The 21,024-nt window shown below is 45.4% G+C and overlaps 2 protein-coding genes across 2 annotated transcripts; one reads left to right on the top strand and one right to left on the bottom strand.

The window, feature by feature from the left end:
- Nucleotides 1–15,658: 15,658 nt before the first annotated feature.
- Nucleotides 15,659–17,294, bottom strand: LOC122051194 (GDSL esterase/lipase At4g26790-like). Its single transcript, XM_042612183.1, has 3 exons — nucleotides 16,830–17,294; nucleotides 16,229–16,721; nucleotides 15,659–15,995 (listed from the first exon to the last, which is right to left on the bottom strand). The coding sequence occupies exons 1-3, from the start codon at nucleotides 17,181–17,183 to the stop codon at nucleotides 15,802–15,804; spliced, it is 1,041 nt and encodes a 346-aa protein (XP_042468117.1). The 5' UTR covers nucleotides 17,184–17,294; the 3' UTR covers nucleotides 15,659–15,801.
- A 2,180-nt stretch (nucleotides 17,295–19,474) lies between these two features.
- On the top strand, nucleotides 19,475–20,740 carry LOC122051195 (reticulon-like protein B11). Its single transcript, XM_042612184.1, has 5 exons — nucleotides 19,475–19,623; nucleotides 19,698–19,878; nucleotides 19,949–20,090; nucleotides 20,179–20,248; nucleotides 20,334–20,740. Exons 1-5 carry the CDS (start codon nucleotides 19,515–19,517, stop codon nucleotides 20,489–20,491), a joined length of 660 nt encoding a protein of 219 aa, XP_042468118.1. The 5' UTR covers nucleotides 19,475–19,514; the 3' UTR covers nucleotides 20,492–20,740.
- Nucleotides 20,741–21,024: the final 284 nt, after the last annotated feature.

Below are 21,024 nucleotides of genomic sequence, written 5' to 3'. Positions count from 1 at the left end.
CGTTCGCCCCGGAGACACCGTTGCCGCCCCTTCAACAGAGTCATCCAATTCAAATAAAGAAACGACGGTCGACTGATCGCGGCCGTCCACTTGGCGATCGGAAGAGAGGAGGGAGTGGGTTACGTGCGGGTGTGAGACACCCGGGGTGGACGTAAAGGAAGAGTGGATCAGGCGCGTCGAGAGGGGAATGGACGGCTGATGATGGGCTTGGTGGAGTGACCTGGCAGGTTCGATGGCGACGCCAGCACGTCAGCACGTGGTCGGCTGTTGGCGACGGAGCACGCGTTCGTGGCGTGCGGTGGGCACACAAGCGAACTCGGATGGTCGGTGATCATTTGTGGAGGGCCCTGAACGGACGGTCGAGATGAGGGAGATGTGGAAAGGCGTCTCGATGCAGATAAAAGAATATAAATCTCAGTGTCTATGTTCGGCTTATGTCCTCCTAAACTCAATTAAGAAGGCATTAATAATTTATTAATTGACTATTTAAATAAACTTTAGAAAATATATAAATGAGATGCTATAAATATTTAACATCTAAACCATACATCTTGAGGGTTCCATTCTACAAGTGGCAGTTTGCTTTCTCTGTCTAATATTATAAGTGATATTTATATAAGACCACACTTAACGATTTTTAACATTTATTATATCCCAAACTTATCCAATAATATTCTAACCCAATTTTCGTTCCCTTATACACACACCCAAAGAAAATGGCATTCTAAAATGCAAACATAGTTGAGACTATAAGAATCATGCTCAACCAAAATAATTATGGGAGAGAAGTCATTCTCGCTAGTACCTATCTTGTTAATAGGCTTCCTTTATCCATACTAAATCACGAATACTCTATTGCAGAAATTATACACCAAATAACTCAATTTGCATTTGATTTGCCATAAGAAGTAGACAAGTTGTCCTTGCCATCGACCATTGTTGGCACATGTTAGCGACCTCAACAACACTTAAGTTGATGATTCTTTTGTATTGTTGTTGTCGCCTTCACCAAAATATCTCACAAGAACTCAGTTACCTAGAATTCAATACAAGGTTATGAAACTTCTGTTACATTGCAACTCTTCTTTTTGAATATACATGTACTTTTAACGAGGTTTCTAGTGGTCTTGTCGGACAGCAAGCCTATTGAAGAAACTTTGACACTATTTGCTAGATTTAAAACTATGTGAACATTTATTGATCCTGTCCAAAATCTGAGTCAGACAGATCGTCAGATGAGGTGGGTGAAATATTGATCCTGTCTAAAATCTGAGTCAGACAGATCGTCAGATGAGGTGGGTGAAATATTGACCGAATCACGACGTCCCGAAGGAGAGTGTGCTGAGATGACTTCCGTGTTGACCAAGTCTTCAGAAGTCCTCTCATCAACGCTACCTGCAGCCAGCGACCGGGTCCCCCCGATCCCTAGTATCCCGAGGCTCGAGGCAGATCCAACGAACATATAAGTAACATATTAAGTCATAAAGTAATGAAAATGCATATGAAATATGAACGAGGAACGTACCCTGGCCCAGAGGGCACCCTCGGATGGGGCGATGCTCGAGTTGTCGCGACTCGGAAGAATAGACGATGTCTGATGAGGATGGAGAGTTGGATCTGACGGTAAGAAGCGGAACGCAGCACGGCACTGGAAGACGACATGCAGACCAGGATAAGATACTAGCACGTAGGCCGGGATAAGACTTCGGCACGCAGGCCAGGAGGTACTAGCGACACACAAGCCGGGACACGAGATCAACACATAGACCGAGACACTAGGTCGGCACGGAGGCCAGGACACAAGATCGACACGCAGGCCGGGCTACACTATTGACACATAGATCAGGTTAGGACATCGGCGCGTAAGTCGGGATAAGACATCGGCACGCAGACCGGGATAACAACAGGAGCGGAATACGGGCAAATCAGTGGCGCCCAACAATAACCAAGGCACAAAGGCTGAAACACCACAACACACGAAGCTGGAACGAGATAACGGCACGAAGGCCGGCGCACAACGAGACGGAATCGGAGCTGGGACGAAATCGACGTAAGGACGACCGACACGTGGACTGTTGGCGCGCGGGGGCTGCTGGTCAAAGAGGCTACAGCGCGTGGAAGCGTGACGAGTCGAAGGAGGCGCATGCAAGCAAGGCCGCAGTGCTCGATGACTGTCGGCTAGTGGGGCTACTGCGTAAGGACTGGGAAAGAGGGGAGGGTTCTGTTCCGACGACGATAGGCCTCAACGGCGGTGTGCACGAGAGCGAGAAGAGGGGTGGCTCGGCTCCGACGAGAGGGTGAAAGGAAATGGAGAGGCGGCGTGTCAGTGGGTGGCGTCGCAGGGAATAGAAGGGGAGTCGTGGGCGGCAGCGTCGTGAGGAGGAAAAGGAGAAGAGTGAAGGCGGCAGCCGGCGACGGTAGCCGGCAGCCGGCGGCGGCAGCCGACAACCGGCGAGGAGCAGAGGACGAGGAAGGTCCTCTTCCTGTTGGCGGTGTCGGCGGCCTCCTCCACGAAGCACCCCCTTGTGTGAGGCGATGGAAAAATCCAGAAAAAGGAGAGGAGGAGGTGACGTTCAGGACAGGGAAAGGAGATGAGTGGGAGGGATGAAGGAGAGCTCCCTCTCCCTGGCGGCGGGGAGAAAGCACCCAACCCCAGCCCGAACGAAGCCTCCTCCATTCTCTGTGAACAGTGCCCTAAAAGGGCTTGCTACAGTAAAATGACCATAATACCCCTCCTCTTTTCCCTAATTCCTCTTCTATCCTAAGCCATATCTACATCACAAGCCTCCCCTTCAAGTCTAGTCGAAGGAGGCGCAAGTCCGACTGACTAGACCAAGCCTTAAAACAGAATCGCTATCGAATGCATAATCAGATCGTTAGGCTCGTCTTATTACATTGAACGAGTAGCTGCAAACGACAAGCGCCCGACAGAGCGACCAAGCGGTGAAAGTAATACCGAGCGAGTGTCAAAAGAGCAATCTAGCAGATGTCAAACGATATCGAGATGACGATCGAGCGATGCTGAGCAAGGTGATCGAGCGATTACCGAGCGAGACGAAAGACGATGGACTAGCAATGGTGAGTGCGCGATCTAGAAAATGTCGTCCGTGTAAATCATGATCAGTACGAGCAAAACCGTGAACGCGATCGAGAAATTGCCAACCGAGTGATAGTAAATCTGTTAGAATTTTTCGGGCCACGAAAACCGCTTTTCGCGTCGCGGAAACCCCGAAACACCCTAGCCAAGGATCTCGTGCAAAGAAAAATCCGATTCGAAAAATTCCACGTATTTATATCATGCTTAATACCCGAATATGTTAGATCTACTCCTAGATCTATAGTTTAAAGAAAAACTACCTTTGATGCGTGCCCTTCGCTTATCCCGCTCGACTAAGGTTGAAGTTGGATCTAGAGGGCACAAAGTAGAGCCCCTCTATATGTGTCCACACAAGCAATTAGGTGGAGAAGATGACCGAAACAAGGTGTGCTAGCACCTATGTGGTTTTCGGCCAAGAAGAGGAGGAAGAGAGGGAGAAGTTGCCGAGAGCACCAAGGAAGAAGAAGAATCAAAAAAATTGAATTCAAAAATTCAATCAATCCACCATATCATGTGGTCGGCCACATAAATGTCATTAAGTGGGCAATTAATGCTCTTAATTGCCCCCTTAATATGGCCGGCCACTCATGGGTAACCTCCCATGAGGTGGCAAGCATGAGGTGGCATGGTGATGTGTAGCATCCCCATTGGTTCTCCCATGCCACCTCATCAAATGTGGTGGCATCCAAGTCAAGTCAATATTGACTTTCAACCTTCCTAATTTGGCCAAAGTCAAACATGACCAAATTAACTCCCTTAATTGATTTATCCAACATTTGGATCATACTTGAGTCTAACTCATAGTCAAGTCAAACTTGTGGATTTAGGTCAAGTCAAACTTGCCTTTTATAGACTTTCCATATTTAGCCAAGTCAAACTTGACTTCATCTTTCCTCTTGGTTCATCATATGAACTAGTCTCCATCTATTGCTCTATGTGTGTGACCCTATAGGTTCTTGTCAACGTTGGCAATGTCCCTAAATCCAATTAGGGACATAAGCAATGAGAGGTATCTAGCAACACATCATTGCTACCCAAGTTACAAGAATGTTGAGATCCAACATCACCAATATGACTAATAATTGTGACTCTCACAATATGTGACATTGTCCTTCTATCCTTGATATCTAGATTGATCTTATATGAGGCATAGACCGTGTCATCCTCCAATCAATCTAAGTGTCTTGAACTCCAAGTAGACTCACTATAATCAAATAAGCACAATATCACATATTGCCTTATTTGGGCATGGCCATGCACTTAGTGATCTCACTCTATCAAGACTATGATATCACTCCTGTAATATAGGAGGGATAGATCTCATCTACATCACTCACATCCCTCCGCATAATTTGTTACATACCCAAGAATCGCCTTTATAGTCCACCCGTTACGGGTGACGTTTGACGAAACCAAAGTACATAACTCCTTATGAGGAACCATGGTGACTTCAGGTCTAAGGACTAAAGTCATACTAATAGTCACTTGAGAAAGTATATGACACTCATATAACGATCCATGATACTTTCTCATGGCGGGTCATTCAGTATACATTCTCCAATGTATACCCATGTGTCAACTTGATATCTCATATCCATGACTTGTGAGATCAAGTCATCATGTTGACCTACATGCTAGTCTCAATGCATTAACATTGTCCTTCTATGTTAATACTTGACTAGGAATAATTAAGTGTAGTGTTCTCTATATCATCTCACTATCGATTTAACTAATCGATTGATATAGATATGAACCTACTACCCTAGGACATTATTATACTTATTTATATAGCACAAATACACACAAGTATAATAATTACAATGCCTTTATTTATATATCAGAAATATATGTACAAGAATATGATACAAAGAGTCCAAAAAGTAACCATCACATGATTGGCTCTAGGGCTCTCACTAACAAAATCGCGACTGGGAGAGCGTCGACCGAGCGATAGTAAATCGTGATCGACCAATAGAGAGAAGGATGGACGAGTAAAGCTGTGAGCGCGACTGAGAAAAATGTTAACCGAGCGACAGTAAATTGCGACCAGGACGAGCAAATCCGTAAGCGCGATCGGGAGAATGCTGAACGAGCGACCGTAAATCGCGACCTGACAATAAAGAAAATGGACTAGCAAACCATGATCGTGACCGAGCGAGTGTCGATCGAGCGCTAGTAAATCGTGACCTGGTAATAAAGAAAATGATGGATACACAAAATCGTGAGCGCAACCGAGCGAGTGCCAACCGAGCGCCAGTAAATCGCGACCTGGTAATAGAGAGGTTGATGGACAAGCGAAGCCGTGGGCGCGATCGAGAAAGTACCGATCGAGCGACGATAAATCAAGACCAAGCAATCGAATAATGTCGACCGGGCAAAATAAAGAAAATGTGGGTCGAGCGAAATAATAATGGGCGATCAATGTCGAGCGCATAACCGAGAAAATACCGATCAGGAAACAAAGATAATGCTGATCGAGCAGAATGAGAACAGGCGAGCGATAGCGAGCGCGTGGTCGAGAAAATGTTAACCAAGCGATAATACCCGCGATCGGGCGACTGAAAAATGTCGACCAAGTAGCAGAGAGAACGTCGAGCTGAACCAAGAAGTCAATGACGAACGAGTGCAAAACTCATGAGCAGAGTGAAAGCGAATTTTGTGAACTGTGCGAGCATGGAGCTAACGAGATCGAAGGCGAGCGGGAACAAAGCCCTTGAGCTGAGCAGGCACAGAGCTCGTGAATCGAGCAGCAAGTGGGACACGAGTGTCAAGCAATGCAGCAAGATGAGTGTCGAGCAGAGCGGCAAGTGAGCGGTAAGTACCGACCGAGCAACAGCGGTGAGCAAAAATGCGAACTGAGAGTCCGAGGCAGGGCGGCAAGTGAATCAAGTGTGATGAGTGAAGCGAGCGTGACGAGTGCCGGGTAGAGCGGCGAGTGAGCAGTGTGTGCCGACCAAGCAACAACAGTGAGTGAAAACGTGAGCTGAGAGTGCCGGGCAGAGCGATAAGTGAATCAAGTGTGATGGGTGCCGGGCAGAGTGGCAAGTGAGGCGAGCGTGATGAGTGTCGGGCAGAGCGGCAAGTGAGTGGAGTGATGAGTGCCGACCAAGAGGTCGTTGGGTGTGAGAGTCATACTCACTTATAACTCGCACTGGGGCGCGAGTCTGGGACAGCCGACCTGGAAGGTTGTTGGGCGTGAGTGCAGTGCTCATTTATAACTCGCACTAGGGCGAGAGTCTGGGACAGCCGACCTAGACAGTCGTTGGGCATGAGAGCAGTGCTCACTTATAACTCGCACTGGGGCGAGAGTCTGGGGCAGCCGATTTGGACGGTCGTTGGGCGTGAGAGTAGTGCTCACTTATAACTCGCCTTGGGGCGAGAGTCTGGGACAACCGACCAGGAAGGTCATTGGGCGTGAGAGCAGAGCTCACTTATAACTCGCACTAAGGCGAGAGTCTGGGACAACCGACCGGGAAGGTCGTTGGGCGTGAGAGTCATGCTCACTTATAACTCGCACTGGGGCGAGAGTTTAGAGGCGTGAGAGCAGAGCTCACTTATAACTCGCACTGGGGCGAGAGTCTGGAGGCGTGAGAGCAGAGCTTACTTATAACTCGCACTGGGGCGAGAGTCTGGAGGTGTGAGAGTAAAGCTCACTTATAACTCGCATTGGGACGAGAGTCTGAGACAGCCGACCTGGACGGTCGTTGGGCGTGAGAGAAGTGCTCACTTATAACTCGCACTGGGGCGAGAGTCTGGGACAGTCGACCTGGAATGTCGTTGGGCGTGAGAGCAGTGCTCACTTATAACTCGTACTGGGGCGAGAGTCTGGAATCCCGACGAGGAGGTTATCCGGAGGCTTGACCAGTACTTGATCTGGAGACCTGACCTAGAAACAATCGGAAGGCCTAACAAAGAAGCAATTTGGAGGCCTGACCTGGACTTGATCCGAAGGTTTGACCAGGACTTGATCTGGAGACCTGACCAAAACTCGATTTGGAAACCTGACCAGGACTCGATCTGGAAACCTGACCAGGAAACAATCTGAAGGCCTGACCAAGAAGCATTCTGGAAGCCTGACTAGGAATTAATCTGGAGATCTGACATCTGGAAGCCCGACATGGAATTGGTTTGGAAGCCTGACCAGGAATTGGTCTGGGAGCCCGACCTGGAATTAGTCTGGGAGCCCGACCTGGAATTGGCCTGGAAGCTCGATCGAGAGATCGTTATCGATACTCCGATCCGAGACTAGTGGTGATACTCTGGTCCGAGACCAGTGGCGATATCTCGACCCCGAATCGGGGAGGATAAGCCTTGAAGCTCATAGAAGCAGAGTCCGTAGCAATATGAAAAGATAGAGCTTTTATCATACCTGATCGCGAAGTGATGTCAACCTGATCGCGAAGTGATGTCAACCGACTGACTCGACTCCCAGATGCCCATACAGTCAGTGAGAGAAATAGTGTCAATCTCTCGACTCACAAATATCTGCAGAGTCAGGGAGAGAATAATCTGAGCTTTGACTGTCAAAGGGAGTGAAGCCCCTAGCAATATGAGGAAGCAGAACACCGTGGGTGAAGGGAGCAACACCTATAGATGTAAAAGGCTGCCAAACAAGTGAAGGATGCAGAGTATATAACAATAATAGAGTGAAGCGCATATATAAGTAAAAGGATGCTGAGCCCCATGGTGAAGGGTGCAGAACCCCATGATGAAGGGTGCAGAGCTTGTAGCAGTAAGAGGATGCAGAGCCTCATGGCGAAGGGTGCAGAGCCTATAGCAGTAAGAGGATGCAGAGCCTCATGGTGAAGGGTGCAGAGCCTATAACACACCCGATCGGGGAGTTGGGCCCCTGGTCCCTGATCGGAGAGTAAGACCTCTAGCCTATAATCAAAAAGCGAGGCCCCTAGATCCTGATCGGGAAGTGGTACTGTGAGTCAATGATCGGGGAGCTGTGCCCCTAGTGTATGAGCGAGGAGCTGTGTCCCAAGTGTATGAGCGAGGAGCTGGGCCCCTAGTGTCCGATAAAAAATCGAAGGTCCTAGTCTTTGATCAAGGAACTAGAATATTACTCTCTTATCAGGGAGCTATATCAGTTCCTATAATCGTAAAAAGGGAGCAGAACTTGTAGCATACCTAATCGGGGAGTCGTGCCAACCGGCTAAGGGTTTGTCTCGGTCCCTCAACTCCTGAATACTCGTGGAGCCAGGGTAAAAACATAACGGAAAAACTAACCTGTCAGCCAGCTGAAGCTCCACTCGATCCCTCGACTCCCGAATACCGGTGGAATGAGGATAGAAGATAATATGCTCATTGGGATCCTCCGGGATTGTGATAATAGCAGAGAACCTCCCGATGTTGTCCATCTTCACGTTCCAGAACAGGCGAAGGAGATTCCCACAGACGGCGCCAAATTGATCCTGTCCAGAATCTGAGTCAGATGGACCGCCGGGCGAGGTGGGTGAAATATTGACCGAATCGCGACGTCCCGGAGGAGGGTGTGCTGAGATGACTTCCGTATTGACCAAGTCTTCAGAAATCCTCTGGTCAACGCTACCTGCAGCCAGCGACCGGGTCCTCCTGGTCCCTGATATCCCGAGGCTCGAGGCAGATCCAATGAACATATAAATAACAGATTAAGCCATAAAATAATGAAAAGGCATATGAAATATGAACGAGGAACGTACCCTGGCCCAGGGGGGCACCCTCGGATGGGACGCTGCTCGAGTTGTCGCGACCCGGAAGAATAGACGATGCCTGATGAGGATGGAGAGCTGGATCTGACGGTGAGAAGTGGAACGCAACACGACACTGGAAGACGACATGCAGACCAGGATAAGATACTGGCACGCAGGTCGGGATAAGACTTCGGCACGCAGGGCGGGAGGTACTAGCTGTTGGAACCCCAAAGTGTTTTGATGTGATCAAACAAGCTAAGTTAGGTCCTGCGTTGTCTAACCCTTGTGTCTAAGTGTGCAGGAACTTAAGAACACAGGAAGTCGAGCGGAAGACGCGACTAGCGAGAAGGACGACACGGGAGAGAGCTGACGGGCTCGGTGCGTCCGAGGGACGAGGTGACCGCGGAAGAGTACACCAGTGGATGAGATGAACGTGTGCGGCGTTCGAGGGATGAGAAACCGGGAAGGAAGGCTGCTCGAGGAGAAGGTTGGAACTTGGGTTCGGGTGAGCCCTATTCCGGATGGCTGAGATCACCCAAACTAGCGGAGCCGGAGTGAACAAGACCCGGACCGAGACGAGCTGAACCGGAGACGAAAAGGTCAACCTTTGTTGACTTTAGGGCTCAGGGTGCCCTGAGCAGTCCGGGGCGCCCTGAGCAGCCCGAGGCGCCCGGAACCCTTTCGGGCGCCCGGACTTGGATTTTGACCAGGATCGCGTCAAACGCGATCTGATCGTTGGGGGATAAAATTTTATCCCCCCAGGGCGCCCGAAACCCATTCGGGGCGCCCGACCAGTGCTATAAATATAGCACTGATCTGCATAGTCAAATTAATTCACTTGTAATCAGTTTTCTCTGTGCTTTCAATTCTGTTTCTTTTATTTGTGTTGTCAACGCTGTAAAGAGGCTACTCCGCCCGAAGGAGATAAACAGATAGTGTGCTTACTTTCCTTGGATTAGCAATTCCCTGATTGCAAACCAAGTAAATCTCTTGTGTCTGCTCTTTTTTTTTAGTCTCTTAGTTTTATTATTACAAGTGTCTTTTAAATTAGTTGAATATCCGAGAAGGGTTTTTGGTTTAATTTTTGTAGGGCAATTCACCCCTCTCCTCTTGTCGGTCGCAACGGTCCTACAAGTGGTATCAGAGCCGAGGCGCTTCAGGAGGACTAACCGCCGATCGAAGCAACAAGATGGCCGGACCAAGCATCGTCCCACCAAAATTCGAGGGAAACTTCGCAGACTAGAAGCGTCGTATTGAGGTATTCCTAAGAACTGATTTCGAAATTCGGTTTATAATGAAGTATGATTTTTTAGCTCCGACGAATCAAGATGGAGAAGAAAAAGAAGAGAGCAATTGGACAAAGAAGGAGCAGAATGAATCTGTAGCAAACAGCCGTGCGGAATATCACCTGCTGAGCGTGTTACCACCTCAAGAGGTCAACCGCGTCGGAAGCTATTCATCTGCTAAAGATCTCTGGGAGAAGTTCCTGGAACTCCACGAAGGCACGTCTGAAGCGAAGCTCGCTAGAAGAGACATCCTCCGGAACAAGTTGATGAACATTCGTTTGGAAAAAGGTGAGAAGGTAGCGAATCTACACGCAAAGGTAAAAGAACTGATTACTGATCTCGAGAACCTCAGAGAAACGGTAACAAATCGAGACAACATACGCTACGCACTCAACGCGTTTCCCAGAACTCCGGAGTGGACATCAATCATCGACGCCTACTATATTTCAAAAGACCTGGAGGTAAGTACTTTAGAAGAGTTGTTTTCTACTCTTGAATTACATGAAACCAAGTGTGCAGCTACAACAAAAGACTCAAGTCAGATAATGGTGCTGAACGCAACCAAAAAGGATGAACCCGAGTCAAACTCCGAAGAAGGCCAAGAAGTATATATGGTAAGAAACTTTAAAAAGTTTTTTAGATCTAATAAATTTAAAGAAATGTAGAATTAAAAGAATGCAAGAAATAGAAGAAAAGTGCGTTGCTACCAGTGTCAAAAGGAATGACACTTAAGAGAGGATTACCCAGAACTAAAGAAGGACAAAATGAAGACACCCAAGAAACACAAGAACCTAAAAGCCACTTGGGACGACACTTTATCATCTGAGTTCGAGATTCAAGAATATGCGGGGATAACACTGATGGCAAGCTACGAAGGACAAAGTACATCAGAACCCAGTATCGATGAAGGGGGAGCGACCTCAGATGGAAGTAGCGAAGCAGGGGGAGATTCATGCTTCAAGTCTGATATGGTAAGTGAGGTATGCCTCTTACCCCCTGATGAACTTTACTTTGGTAGTAAGGCAATGGTTAAATCTATGTATAAATTAGAAAATAAGAATACCAAATTAGAAAATGAAATTTTAGAAACAAAAAGAATTTTGGTAAAATCATGTCTTATAGAGGATTTTGATAAGTTGAAAAATGAAAATGAAAAACTAAAAGAAGAAATAGAAAGATTGAAAAAATCTAATGGTTCAAATATTTTTACTTTTAGAAATTATAGAGGTTTAAATTGGTATTATAGATTTCATCAAAGTCAAATTAGAAATATATCAAAAGTCTATGTACCTAGAAAATACTTGGTTAATCCTGTAGGTAGGAACCTCTATTGGGTTCCAAAAACCTGTTTAATTTAAAATTAAAATTAGACTTAGCATTTTCAGCAAGGAAATTAAACAACTAATTCCTTTATGAGCTTTGTCTAAGTAAGTGGCTGTTGCTCCAATAATCAAGAAAACCTAGTGCCTCGCCACGACCTGGAAGCCAAGTATCGAAATGAAAAGTTTAATTTACTAACTGAAAAAGCATTAGTTTAAATTACTTAATGCTTTAAAAGAGTTATTCAATTTGTGTTAGAAAATATTTTTAAAAAAAAAATTAACTTGACTTAGAAATTTTTTATTACCTTAGAAATTTTTATGAAAATTGACTTAGAATTTTTTTTTTTGAAAGTTATCTTAGAATTTGTTATAAAAATTGCCTTAAGATTTTTTTTTAAATGTTTTACTTAAATTTTTTTTCGAAAAAAAAATTCTGAAGAGTGTCTTTACTTAGACATTTTAAATTTTTTTTTTACACTTAAATTTTTTTATTTTATCTTAGACTTGTTTATAACCCCAATTTTTATGTGATCAAAGGGGGAGAAGTATGTTAAGTCTAGGGGGAGGTAATAATAAATTTTCAATTGAAAAATATTTGGACTTATTTGAATATAAATTATTTTTATTGCATATGTTTACCCTAACTTAACTTGTGTTGCTCACATCAAAAAGGGGGAGATTGTTGGAACCCCAAGGTGTTTTGATGTGATCAAACAAGCTAAGTTAGGTCCTGCGTTGTCTAACCCTTGTGTCTAAGTGTGCAGAACTTAGAAACACAAGAAGTCGAACGAAAAATGCGGCTAGCGAGAAGGATGGCACGGGAGAGAGCCGTCGGGCTCGGTGCATCCGAGGGACGAGGTGACCGCGGAAGAGTACACCGGTGGACGAGAAGAACGTGCACGGCGTTCGAGGGACGAGAAACCGGGAAGGAAGGCTGCTCGAGGAGAAGGTTGGAACTTGGGTTTGGGTGAGCCCTATTCCGGATGGCCGAGATCACCCAAACTAGCGGAGCCGGAGCGAACAAGGCCCGGACTGAGACGAGCTGAACCGGAGACGAAAAAGTCAACCTGTGTTGACTTCAAGGCTCAGGGCGCCCTGAGCAGTCCGGGGCGCCCGGAACCCTTCCGGGCGCTCGGACCTGGATTTTGACCAGGATCGCGTCAAACGCGATCTGATCATTGGGGGTTAAAATTTATCCCCCCAGGGCGCCCGAAACCCATTTGGGGCGCCCGACCAGTGCTATAAATATAGCATTGATCTGCACAGCCAAATTAACTCACTTGTAATCAGTTTTCTCTGTGCTTTCAATTCTGTTTCTTTTATTTGTGTTGTCAACGCTGTAAAGAGGCTACTCCGCCCGAAGGAGATAAACAGATAGTGCGCTTACTTTCCTTGGATTAGCAATCCCCTGATTGCAAACCAAGTAAATTTCTTGTGTCTGCTCTTTTCTTTTAGTCTCTTAGTTTTATTATTACAAGTGTCTTTTAAATTAGTTGAATATCCGAGAAGGGTTTTTGGTTTAATTTTTGTAGGGCAATTCACCCCTCCCCTCTTGCCGGCCGCAACGATCCTACACTAGCGACACACAAGCCGGGACACAAGATCAACACATAGACCGGGACACTAGGTCAGCACACAGGCCAGGACACAAGATCGACACGCAGGCCGGGCTACACTATTGACACATAGATCAGGATAGGACATCGATGCGCAGGCTGGGATAAGACACCGACACGTAGACCGGAATAACAACAGGAGCGAAATACGGGCAAATCAGTGGCGCCTAACAATAACCAAGACACAAAGGCTGAAACACCACAACACACGAAGCTGGAACGAGATAACGGCATGAAGGCCGGCACACAACGAGACCGAATCGGAGCTGGGACGAAATCGACGTAAGGACGGGCGATACGTGGACTGTTGGCGCGTGGGGGCTGCTGGTCAGAGAGGCTACAACGCGTGGAGGCGTGACGAGTCGAAGGAGGTGCTGACAATCAAGGCCGTGGTGCCCGATGACTGCCGGCTAGCGGGGCTGCTGCGTAAGGACCGGGAAAGAGGGGAGGGTTCTGTTTCGACGACGATAGGCCTCAACGGCGGCGTGCACGAGAGCGAGAAGAGGGGTGGCTCGGCTCCGGCGAGAGGGTGAAAGGAAATGGAGAGGCGGCGTGTTAGTGGTGGCGTCGCAGGGAATAGAAGGGGAGTTGTGGGCGGTAGCGTCGTGAGGAGGAAAAGGAGAAGAGTGAAGGTGGCAGCCGACGCCGGTGCCGGCGAGGAGCAGAGGATGAGGAAGGTCCTCTTCCTGTTGGCGGCGGCGGCGGCCTCCTCCACGAAGCACCCCCTTGTGTGAGGCGATGGAAAAATCCAGAAAGAGGAGAGGAGGAGGTGACGTTCAGGACAGGGAAAGGAGATGAGCGGGAGGGATGAAGGAGAGCTCCCTCTCCCTGGCGGCAGGGAGAAAGCACCCAGCCCCAGCCTGAACGAAGCCCCCTCCATTCTCTGTGAACAGTGCCCTAAAAGGGCTTGCTACAGTAAAATGACCATAATACCCCTTCTCTTTTCCCTAATTCCTCTTCTACCCTAAGTCATATCCACATCATCTATCATCTTTGTTTCTTTCCATAGATGGTTGCTCTATCAAGGTTGTCAAAAATGACTTCTTAAATAAACATGAAGTCGCCTCTTGGAACTGCTCACCTCTCACATAACTCTCACGTCAAGGGACATATAAACTATTCTTCTCCTTTTCGATCGATTCATGTAAAAATACATTTAATATGTTGATCCTGTCTTAAAATTGGAGACGGTGTGCTGGATAGGTGGATGCGACGTTGACTGGGCGAAGACCTCTGAATTGAATCAAAGACTCTTGGCTGGTGCGCTAAGCTCCCTGCGCACACTCAAACGAGCCAATTGAACGTCAACATCAAAAATCAGAGAAGGGATCCCTGACGGAGACCCTCCAACGCTCAAGTTAGTGTATTGCCTAGGCGGGAAGTAGAACAGTATAAATGAATAACAGGATGCACGTAGTACAATGTATCAAGAATGCATACCTTTTCATCAGAGAGGACCCCGTGTTTATATATTACCTCTATGACCTCCGCAATCATGAGATAACAAAAAAAGTCGGGTGTCAAAAGTTGTCGTGTGGTGGAATATATGCATCCTGGAAGGAGTATAGCCAGTCCAAGGAATCTTCCACTACCCGTGTGCACCCATTTGGTAATTGACACCATCAATGAGACGATTGAAAGAATATGTGGTCATAATATGTCGGCTAAGGGGAAATATAATTACCTTCAAGCAAGGTTCCCTGCATTATCACAGAGGAATATTCTCTGACAAATAGTTGTTATTCTCTAACAAGTTGTTAGGATTCTTTGACAATGTGGTTCCCTGAGCATATCTCGGCGGGGAGTTGCCTTGCTCGGGTATATGTTATGGCGAATAAAGAATGAAATCTTGAGTTTTATATATAAGATTGGTCAGCACTTGGCACTGCCCTAATATAGATGTGGTAATGCTGGAAATCTGAGTGAAATATTTACCGCCCTATTCATAGGGATGACCCAAACATCTGTCATGGAGATCTGAGTGAAATATCACCTTGTCCTTAGGGATGCCTGAACATCTGTTATGGTTCTAGAGATCTGAGTGAAATACTGTCTTGTCCTTAAGGATGCTCGAACATCTGTCATGGTTATAGAAATCTGAGTGAAATACCACCCTATCCTTAGAAATACTCGAACATCTGTTATGGTTCTGAAGATTTGAGTGAAATGCCGCTTTGTCCTTAGGAATGCCCGAATATCTGTTATGGTTATGGAGATCTAAGTGAAATACCGTCTTGTCCTTAGGGATGTCCGAACATCTATTATGATTCTGGGTATACACATAGAGACGGGCCCCTCAAACCCGAATGGTTTTATAACCTTCTTGCCGTATGCAGGTCTACTCACCTTCTGGAGAATGGGAAACTAAGTCTCGAGTTATCGAACTAACCTTTCGGTTAGACGTCCTCACAATTGGAGACTGATTCCTATTTAGTGAAGTAATATCTCGAGTCATTCAACTCCAATTGAGCTATTGAGACCTACCCAACAACATATAGGTCTGGGATGCTCGTTTCTCAAAAAAAATTGATCTTTAAGCCGACCGTCCTTGAATTGAGGTCCTTAGTACTAGATGAGAGGCTCATCTCTATCCAAGGTGAACCCTTGACCACTAACTCTCTTTGACTTAGACCTCCATCTCAGTTGACTTTGCTTTTCATGTCAGCCCCCGAGGTTTTCATTTACCATCCCATATCATATGTCATCCAACCTTTCCATATCAAATGACAAAAAAAAAAAAAAAAAAAAAAAAACACTAAAACAACCTAAATTGAATTGAAGTTGTAACCATTGATACAATATACATCAAATGAACTCAGCCAAACTGGTCTTCAGCGTTTGCTCGGCCATGATCCAGTTGATCTTCTCGGTGGGGTGAAATGCGTCCCAAAAGATATACCTGTTTGCATCAGGGCAGGTCAAATCATTCCACTGGTTGCACAGGTACCCCATTTCAAACAGCCCCGTAGCGCAACACCCCGCAATCACGTTCTCGATCCCTACGATCAAAATGCTCCCGCACATTAGATCTCGTTTTCTTGTTGGTAATCTTTTCGAATCTATTAATTTCGGAGATGATTGATTCAGTGCCAGCATTTTCTGAAATTCGAATCATTAACCACCGTTTGAAGAATCTAACCGTTTCACCTGGTCCCGGGGTATTTTTTTCCCCCCTTATTTTTGTTTGTGAAGATGAAATGGACTAGTAGAACAATTTTGGTAAATACGTTACCGTAGGAGGAGGGATTCGCAATGATGCGGAGCAAGCCGTCGTAGACCGGGGCGTACCTCAGGCGGAACCCCGGCAGCGTCGCGCACAGCCGCCGAATCAACGCCTGGAGCTTGACGTTGAAGTCCCTCGCCGCCTTGTTGTACTCCTCGTTGCAGCCGCCGCCGGCGAGCGCGTTGGTGGTCCGCTCGAGCGGCAGGCAGCCGATGGCGCCGAGGCTGGTGAAGGAAATCTTGCGCGCCCCCAGGTGGTAGATCGCCCGCAAGAACTCCTCCGCCCGGTCGATCAGGAAGTCCTCGTACTCCTCCACCGTGAACTGCCGGTACCGGCCGGTCACGAGCAGGAAGTAGTTCTCCAAGAAGTCGTTGGTGCCGATGCTGACGATGTACACCGCCTCGTGGATGATGTACTTCGCCTGCGCCTGCCCGGCGTATCGCCGGAGCCGCCGATGGTACTCCTTGAAATATTCCACCTCCTTCCATAAGGGAATCACGGACTAAATTGCAACGGAAGCAAACAAATGCGTCAGAATTAGTGATTAATTAATTGGTAAATTCGATACTAAATTGTCTTGCTGATTGCGACCACTGCAGAGGAGACTTACGAGCACGTCGGAGGTCGCATTGTCAAGGCCGGTGCCGGCGGAGGCGAAGCAGACGCCCCTGGCGAAGTCCTTGATGGAGTATTCAGGGTCGAGGTAGGCGGGGACGAGCGGCGGCAGTCCGAGGGCCTCGGAGATGAAGTCGGGAGCGAGTCGGCCGTTGCAGAAGCGCCCGGTGGGGCGGCCGCCGGCGAAGTCGCGGCCGTAGGGTCGAAAGTTGCTCTTCAAGACGGTGCTGATCTGGTTGTTGTTCCCGGTGTCGACGGTGGAGTCGCCGAAGACGATGACGGCGGGGATGCGGGCGGAGGCGACGGCGGGACAGGGGAGGCAGAGGAGGAGGAGGAAAGGAATCCCCATAGTCTCGGCTGCCGGCCGGCTACAAAAAAGGAAGGATGGTCCGGCGATGGAGAGATGTAGCTTTAGATTTGGTTCCGTTTGGGTTGACGATCATTGAATAAATATGCGTCGTCAATTGGGGAAGTTGAGGAATTGATTGAGAGTATTTATTGTTATCGATGGCACTGTTCTTCAAGGGCATGCATGACCCTCCATAGAACAAAATTCAATTATTGTTCATTGATTGAGTGGCATCCCTTCGTAGCTTGCTCAAGCTGGATGCAGCTTTCCCGGAGACAACGTCATCTGGCTCAAACGCAACTAACCTTTCAGCTATTGAAGCTGGAATTCACTTCTCTCAATTTGGAGATTGGGATCTCTGAGGTTTTATTGTGATCGCTCTCCCAGCGTCCTGGAATTCGTTCAGTGTCCTGGAACTGAAGAAAGAGAGGTCTTCTATTAGATGGTGTATATATTTACTCTGCTCTTTATGATCGTTCTACTGAATCCTGTGTGATCTGATCACCTACGGTTTTTTCATCTCCTTCCCTAATTCAATTTTGATGGTGAAATGGTTAAACTAAGGCGTGAGTTTGGATCCAAAGGAATGATCTTGAGCACCAATTTATCGACAGTGTGTTATTAAATTAATACAAAATGCACAGGCCTTCAAAAAGGCCATAAACCTATTTCAGTAGTTCCACATTTCTTCAGCGCACCATAAACCAAGCTTAAATTAATTGATAAGACCCCTTCAATTTAAATTTAATCTAATTAAAATAGTTAAATGAATTCAAATCCATCAAAACCCATAAATATTCTATTGTTCTCCCGAACCTTTAGACCCCTTCATTAATTATCATAATAAAAAACAATAAATCCGCCACCTAAATTAGGTAAGCACGGGAGTTAACATCATAGTGAAGCAACTATAAATCATATTTATTACCAAGTGCATCAGTTATGATTCAAACTCAAGTCAATATTAATCAATAATATATTATAATAATCATTAATTATATTTATTTTCATAAAAAAAATAGATCCGTGTCTTTTAGTCGGCTCCACGAATATAAAAAAATATAAATATAAATACACAGTTCTTAAAAATTTAGATTAGAGATATCCTTCAAGTGCCGTCTGCACTATGGCAGTTATATTTATTTTCATGGTGCCATGTAACGTGGTAAAATATTTAAAAAATAAATAAATAAAGAGTTCAAATCTCAGTAAGCAACAAGGTTAAACAACCTTTGCCCCAGGTCACGGTGAAATGCGAAAAATCTAAAATAATTGCTCGAGTATCTATTGTTCCAGTATGATAAAAAATTCTAGAATGTTGACTGTGAGGAGCCGTTTATGTTTTTAGATTTGCCTAATGGTCAGGTATGCGAGGCCGAGCTGTCCATCTCCCACACTAGTTAGACCGAAAGGCCATCTAAATTATCAAAAACCATTTCTAGCTAAGTCAAAATGTTAACGTCTGACTTTACTTTTGGAGACACGATGTCATGGTTAGACCTGGCAGTTGCTAGGACGTTTTTATTAAATAGATAACGGAATGTCAGCTGAGGATGGGCCTTCTGGCCGATCGTCTACATTAGAGTGGTAAATGAATCGAATCGGCTCGTGAATATTTTTAACTGATTCGAAAAATATTTAATTCGTATTTGAATTTATCAAATTCGAGTTGAATTTGAACATATTAAAATTTTTTTTTCAATTAAACCCGAGTTCAACTTATATTATTCGAATCTCTCGCGAGTTTTAATATTTATTAATATAAATTAAATATATATTAAATAAATAAATTTTGAGTCTTTCAAATTTATTTTCTAGTCGTGAACACATTCGAATATTTAGAACCGAATTCGAACCTGAATCCTAATTCAAATCGAATTCGAATCAAACATTTTGAAATTTTCAATCTTTGAATCAAACTTGAGCTCGAATATATATATTTTGAGCCGAATTTAAACTTTAATTTTTTTTTACATATTCGAGTCTACTTGATTCGATTGGGGGTGTTTGGTTGATGGGTTTAGGAATGAGGGAATTGAATGATAAGTAAAAGATAGTGTTTGGTTTGTAGGTTTGGGAATGATAATTTGAAAATGATTTTTAGATTTTGGGGAATCAATAAAACTCATATAACTAGGTGGGTTATATTAAACCTATACCGATAGTTATTCCCATCAATTAATCAAACTTTTTTATTTTTTTTTTTAAATCGGACTCTCAAAGGACTAGCAGACCAACGGAAAATATAAATTAAAATAACGCCTGTTTTTTTTACTATTATTTTTGCCCTTCTGTATACACCAAAAAGTCCAAAACCCCTTCTCCAACGCGATGGCCGCGATGCCAGATCTGGAACACGATGCTCCTCCGTCGGCCTCCTCACCGTCCCCACCCGCCCAGATCCGGCGATCCCTACACCTTGCCTTCGGCGGCGGCGCAGGTTTTCCATCCTCATCTCTTGTTCTCGCTCGATGCTAACCTTTTCTACCTGATCGATTTTCTTTCTTCGCTCAGTGGCCGATGTGCTCCTTTGGAGGCGGAGGAACGCGGCAGTTTTCGTGGTTGCTGTCGCTACGACTGTGTGGTTCCTCTTCGATTGGTCCGGCTACAACTTCTTGTCATTCATGGCCAATGCCGTCCTCCTCCTTGTGGCCATCCTCTTCTTTTGGGCTAAGTCTGCGTTGCTCCTCAACAGGTTTGTTGTGGATGGTTTACTAACGGATCTGTGTTAGTTGCTGTTTTGTGCAACTTCTTCGCACTTGTAGGCCTCTTCCGCCCCTTCCTAATCTCGAGGTTTCCGATGAGATGGTCAACAAGGGTGCCGAGAGAGTCCAGGTGTGGCTCAATCGGATCTTGGATATAGGACATGACATAGCCATCGGCAGAGATAGGAAGGTCTTACTCCAGGTGTTGATTGCTTGGTTCATGCTCTATTTATATGTTCCATATTTGATTCTCCTCGCTGATGCTGATATTTCCGCTTTTCATTTCAAAGGCTATTATGACCCTGTGGATCGTCTCCTATGTTGGATCTTTATTTAACTTCATTACACTTGTCTACATCGGTAAGTTAATAGAAACTTTATTCAATATGCCAAAACGTGTGCATTTTCTTGCTATGATAAATTATCATAGTTTCCTTTCTTTCAGGAGTTCTTTTGGCTATCACGATTCCTGCTGTTTATGACAAGTATCAAGATCATGTCGATCAAAAGCTTGAAGTTGCACAGAATGTGGTCTTAAAGCAGTATGGGAACATGTTAAGTAGAGTCCAAGAACAATCAACAAAACGGAAGAAGACCCAATAAAAAATTCATGCCTTCAAAGTCTTTACCATGGTTTTTCACATAGGTAGTCACATTTCGAGTTCTTATATATATGTAGTGCATTTTGCTTCCTTGTCAATCTTTTTTCCTTTATGAAAAAAGAATCACTGACGTGGCATCCCTGTCTAAGCATGAAACTTGATCATACACAATCACATATAATTATATGAATTTGATGGATGAATTTTGTTGACTTTGTGTGTCATATTTGAATGAATAGTATTTGTTGTTTCTCAGCTTCTTAAATTAGACTGCTCAGATGGTTACATGGAATTTTGAAAATTTAACTTGTTTCTTAGTGACTTTGCAGATATCGGGAATATTAATTTAGTTCTTGCTTGCATAATCGTGCAAAAATCTATCTTCAATAATAAGCTATTAATTTTTTACTTTGTAAAGTTTCAAGTAATGTGGATGCATGTCTGTCTTTTCTATGCATATAAGTACAGTTAGTCTAGTGGTTGATTAGACAACAGAAAATCAAGTATTTATTGATTCTATCTGTCAAATTGTGC

The sequence above is a fragment of the Zingiber officinale genome, chromosome 3A (genome assembly GCF_018446385.1).
Source record: "Zingiber officinale cultivar Zhangliang chromosome 3A, Zo_v1.1, whole genome shotgun sequence".
In the NCBI taxonomy this organism is placed as follows: domain Eukaryota; kingdom Viridiplantae; phylum Streptophyta; class Magnoliopsida; order Zingiberales; family Zingiberaceae; genus Zingiber; species Zingiber officinale.
Note: the sequence above shows the minus strand (reverse complement) of the source record. Positions and strands in the feature narration are given on the sequence as shown.

Bases quoted from the DNA above. Each gene is read 5' to 3' on its own strand.
- LOC122051194 (XM_042612183.1), bottom strand. From the start codon at position 17,183: ATGGGGATTCCTTTCCTCCTCCTCCTCTGCCTCCCCTGTCCCGCCGTC. The intron at 16,722-16,829 runs GTAAGTCTCCTC...GTTGCAATTTAG, and splicing joins ATGCGACCTCCGACGTGCTC to TCCGTGATTCCCTTATGGAA. The intron at 15,996-16,228 runs GTAACGTATTTA...TTTTGATCGTAG, and splicing joins TGCGAATCCCTCCTCCTACG to GGATCGAGAACGTGATTGCG.
- LOC122051195 (XM_042612184.1), top strand. From the start codon at position 19,515: ATGGCCGCGATGCCAGATCTGGAACACGATGCTCCTCCGTCGGCCTCC. The intron at 19,624-19,697 runs GTTTTCCATCCT...TTCTTCGCTCAG, and splicing joins TGCCTTCGGCGGCGGCGCAG to TGGCCGATGTGCTCCTTTGG. The intron at 20,091-20,178 runs GTGTTGATTGCT...TTCATTTCAAAG, and splicing joins ATAGGAAGGTCTTACTCCAG to GCTATTATGACCCTGTGGAT.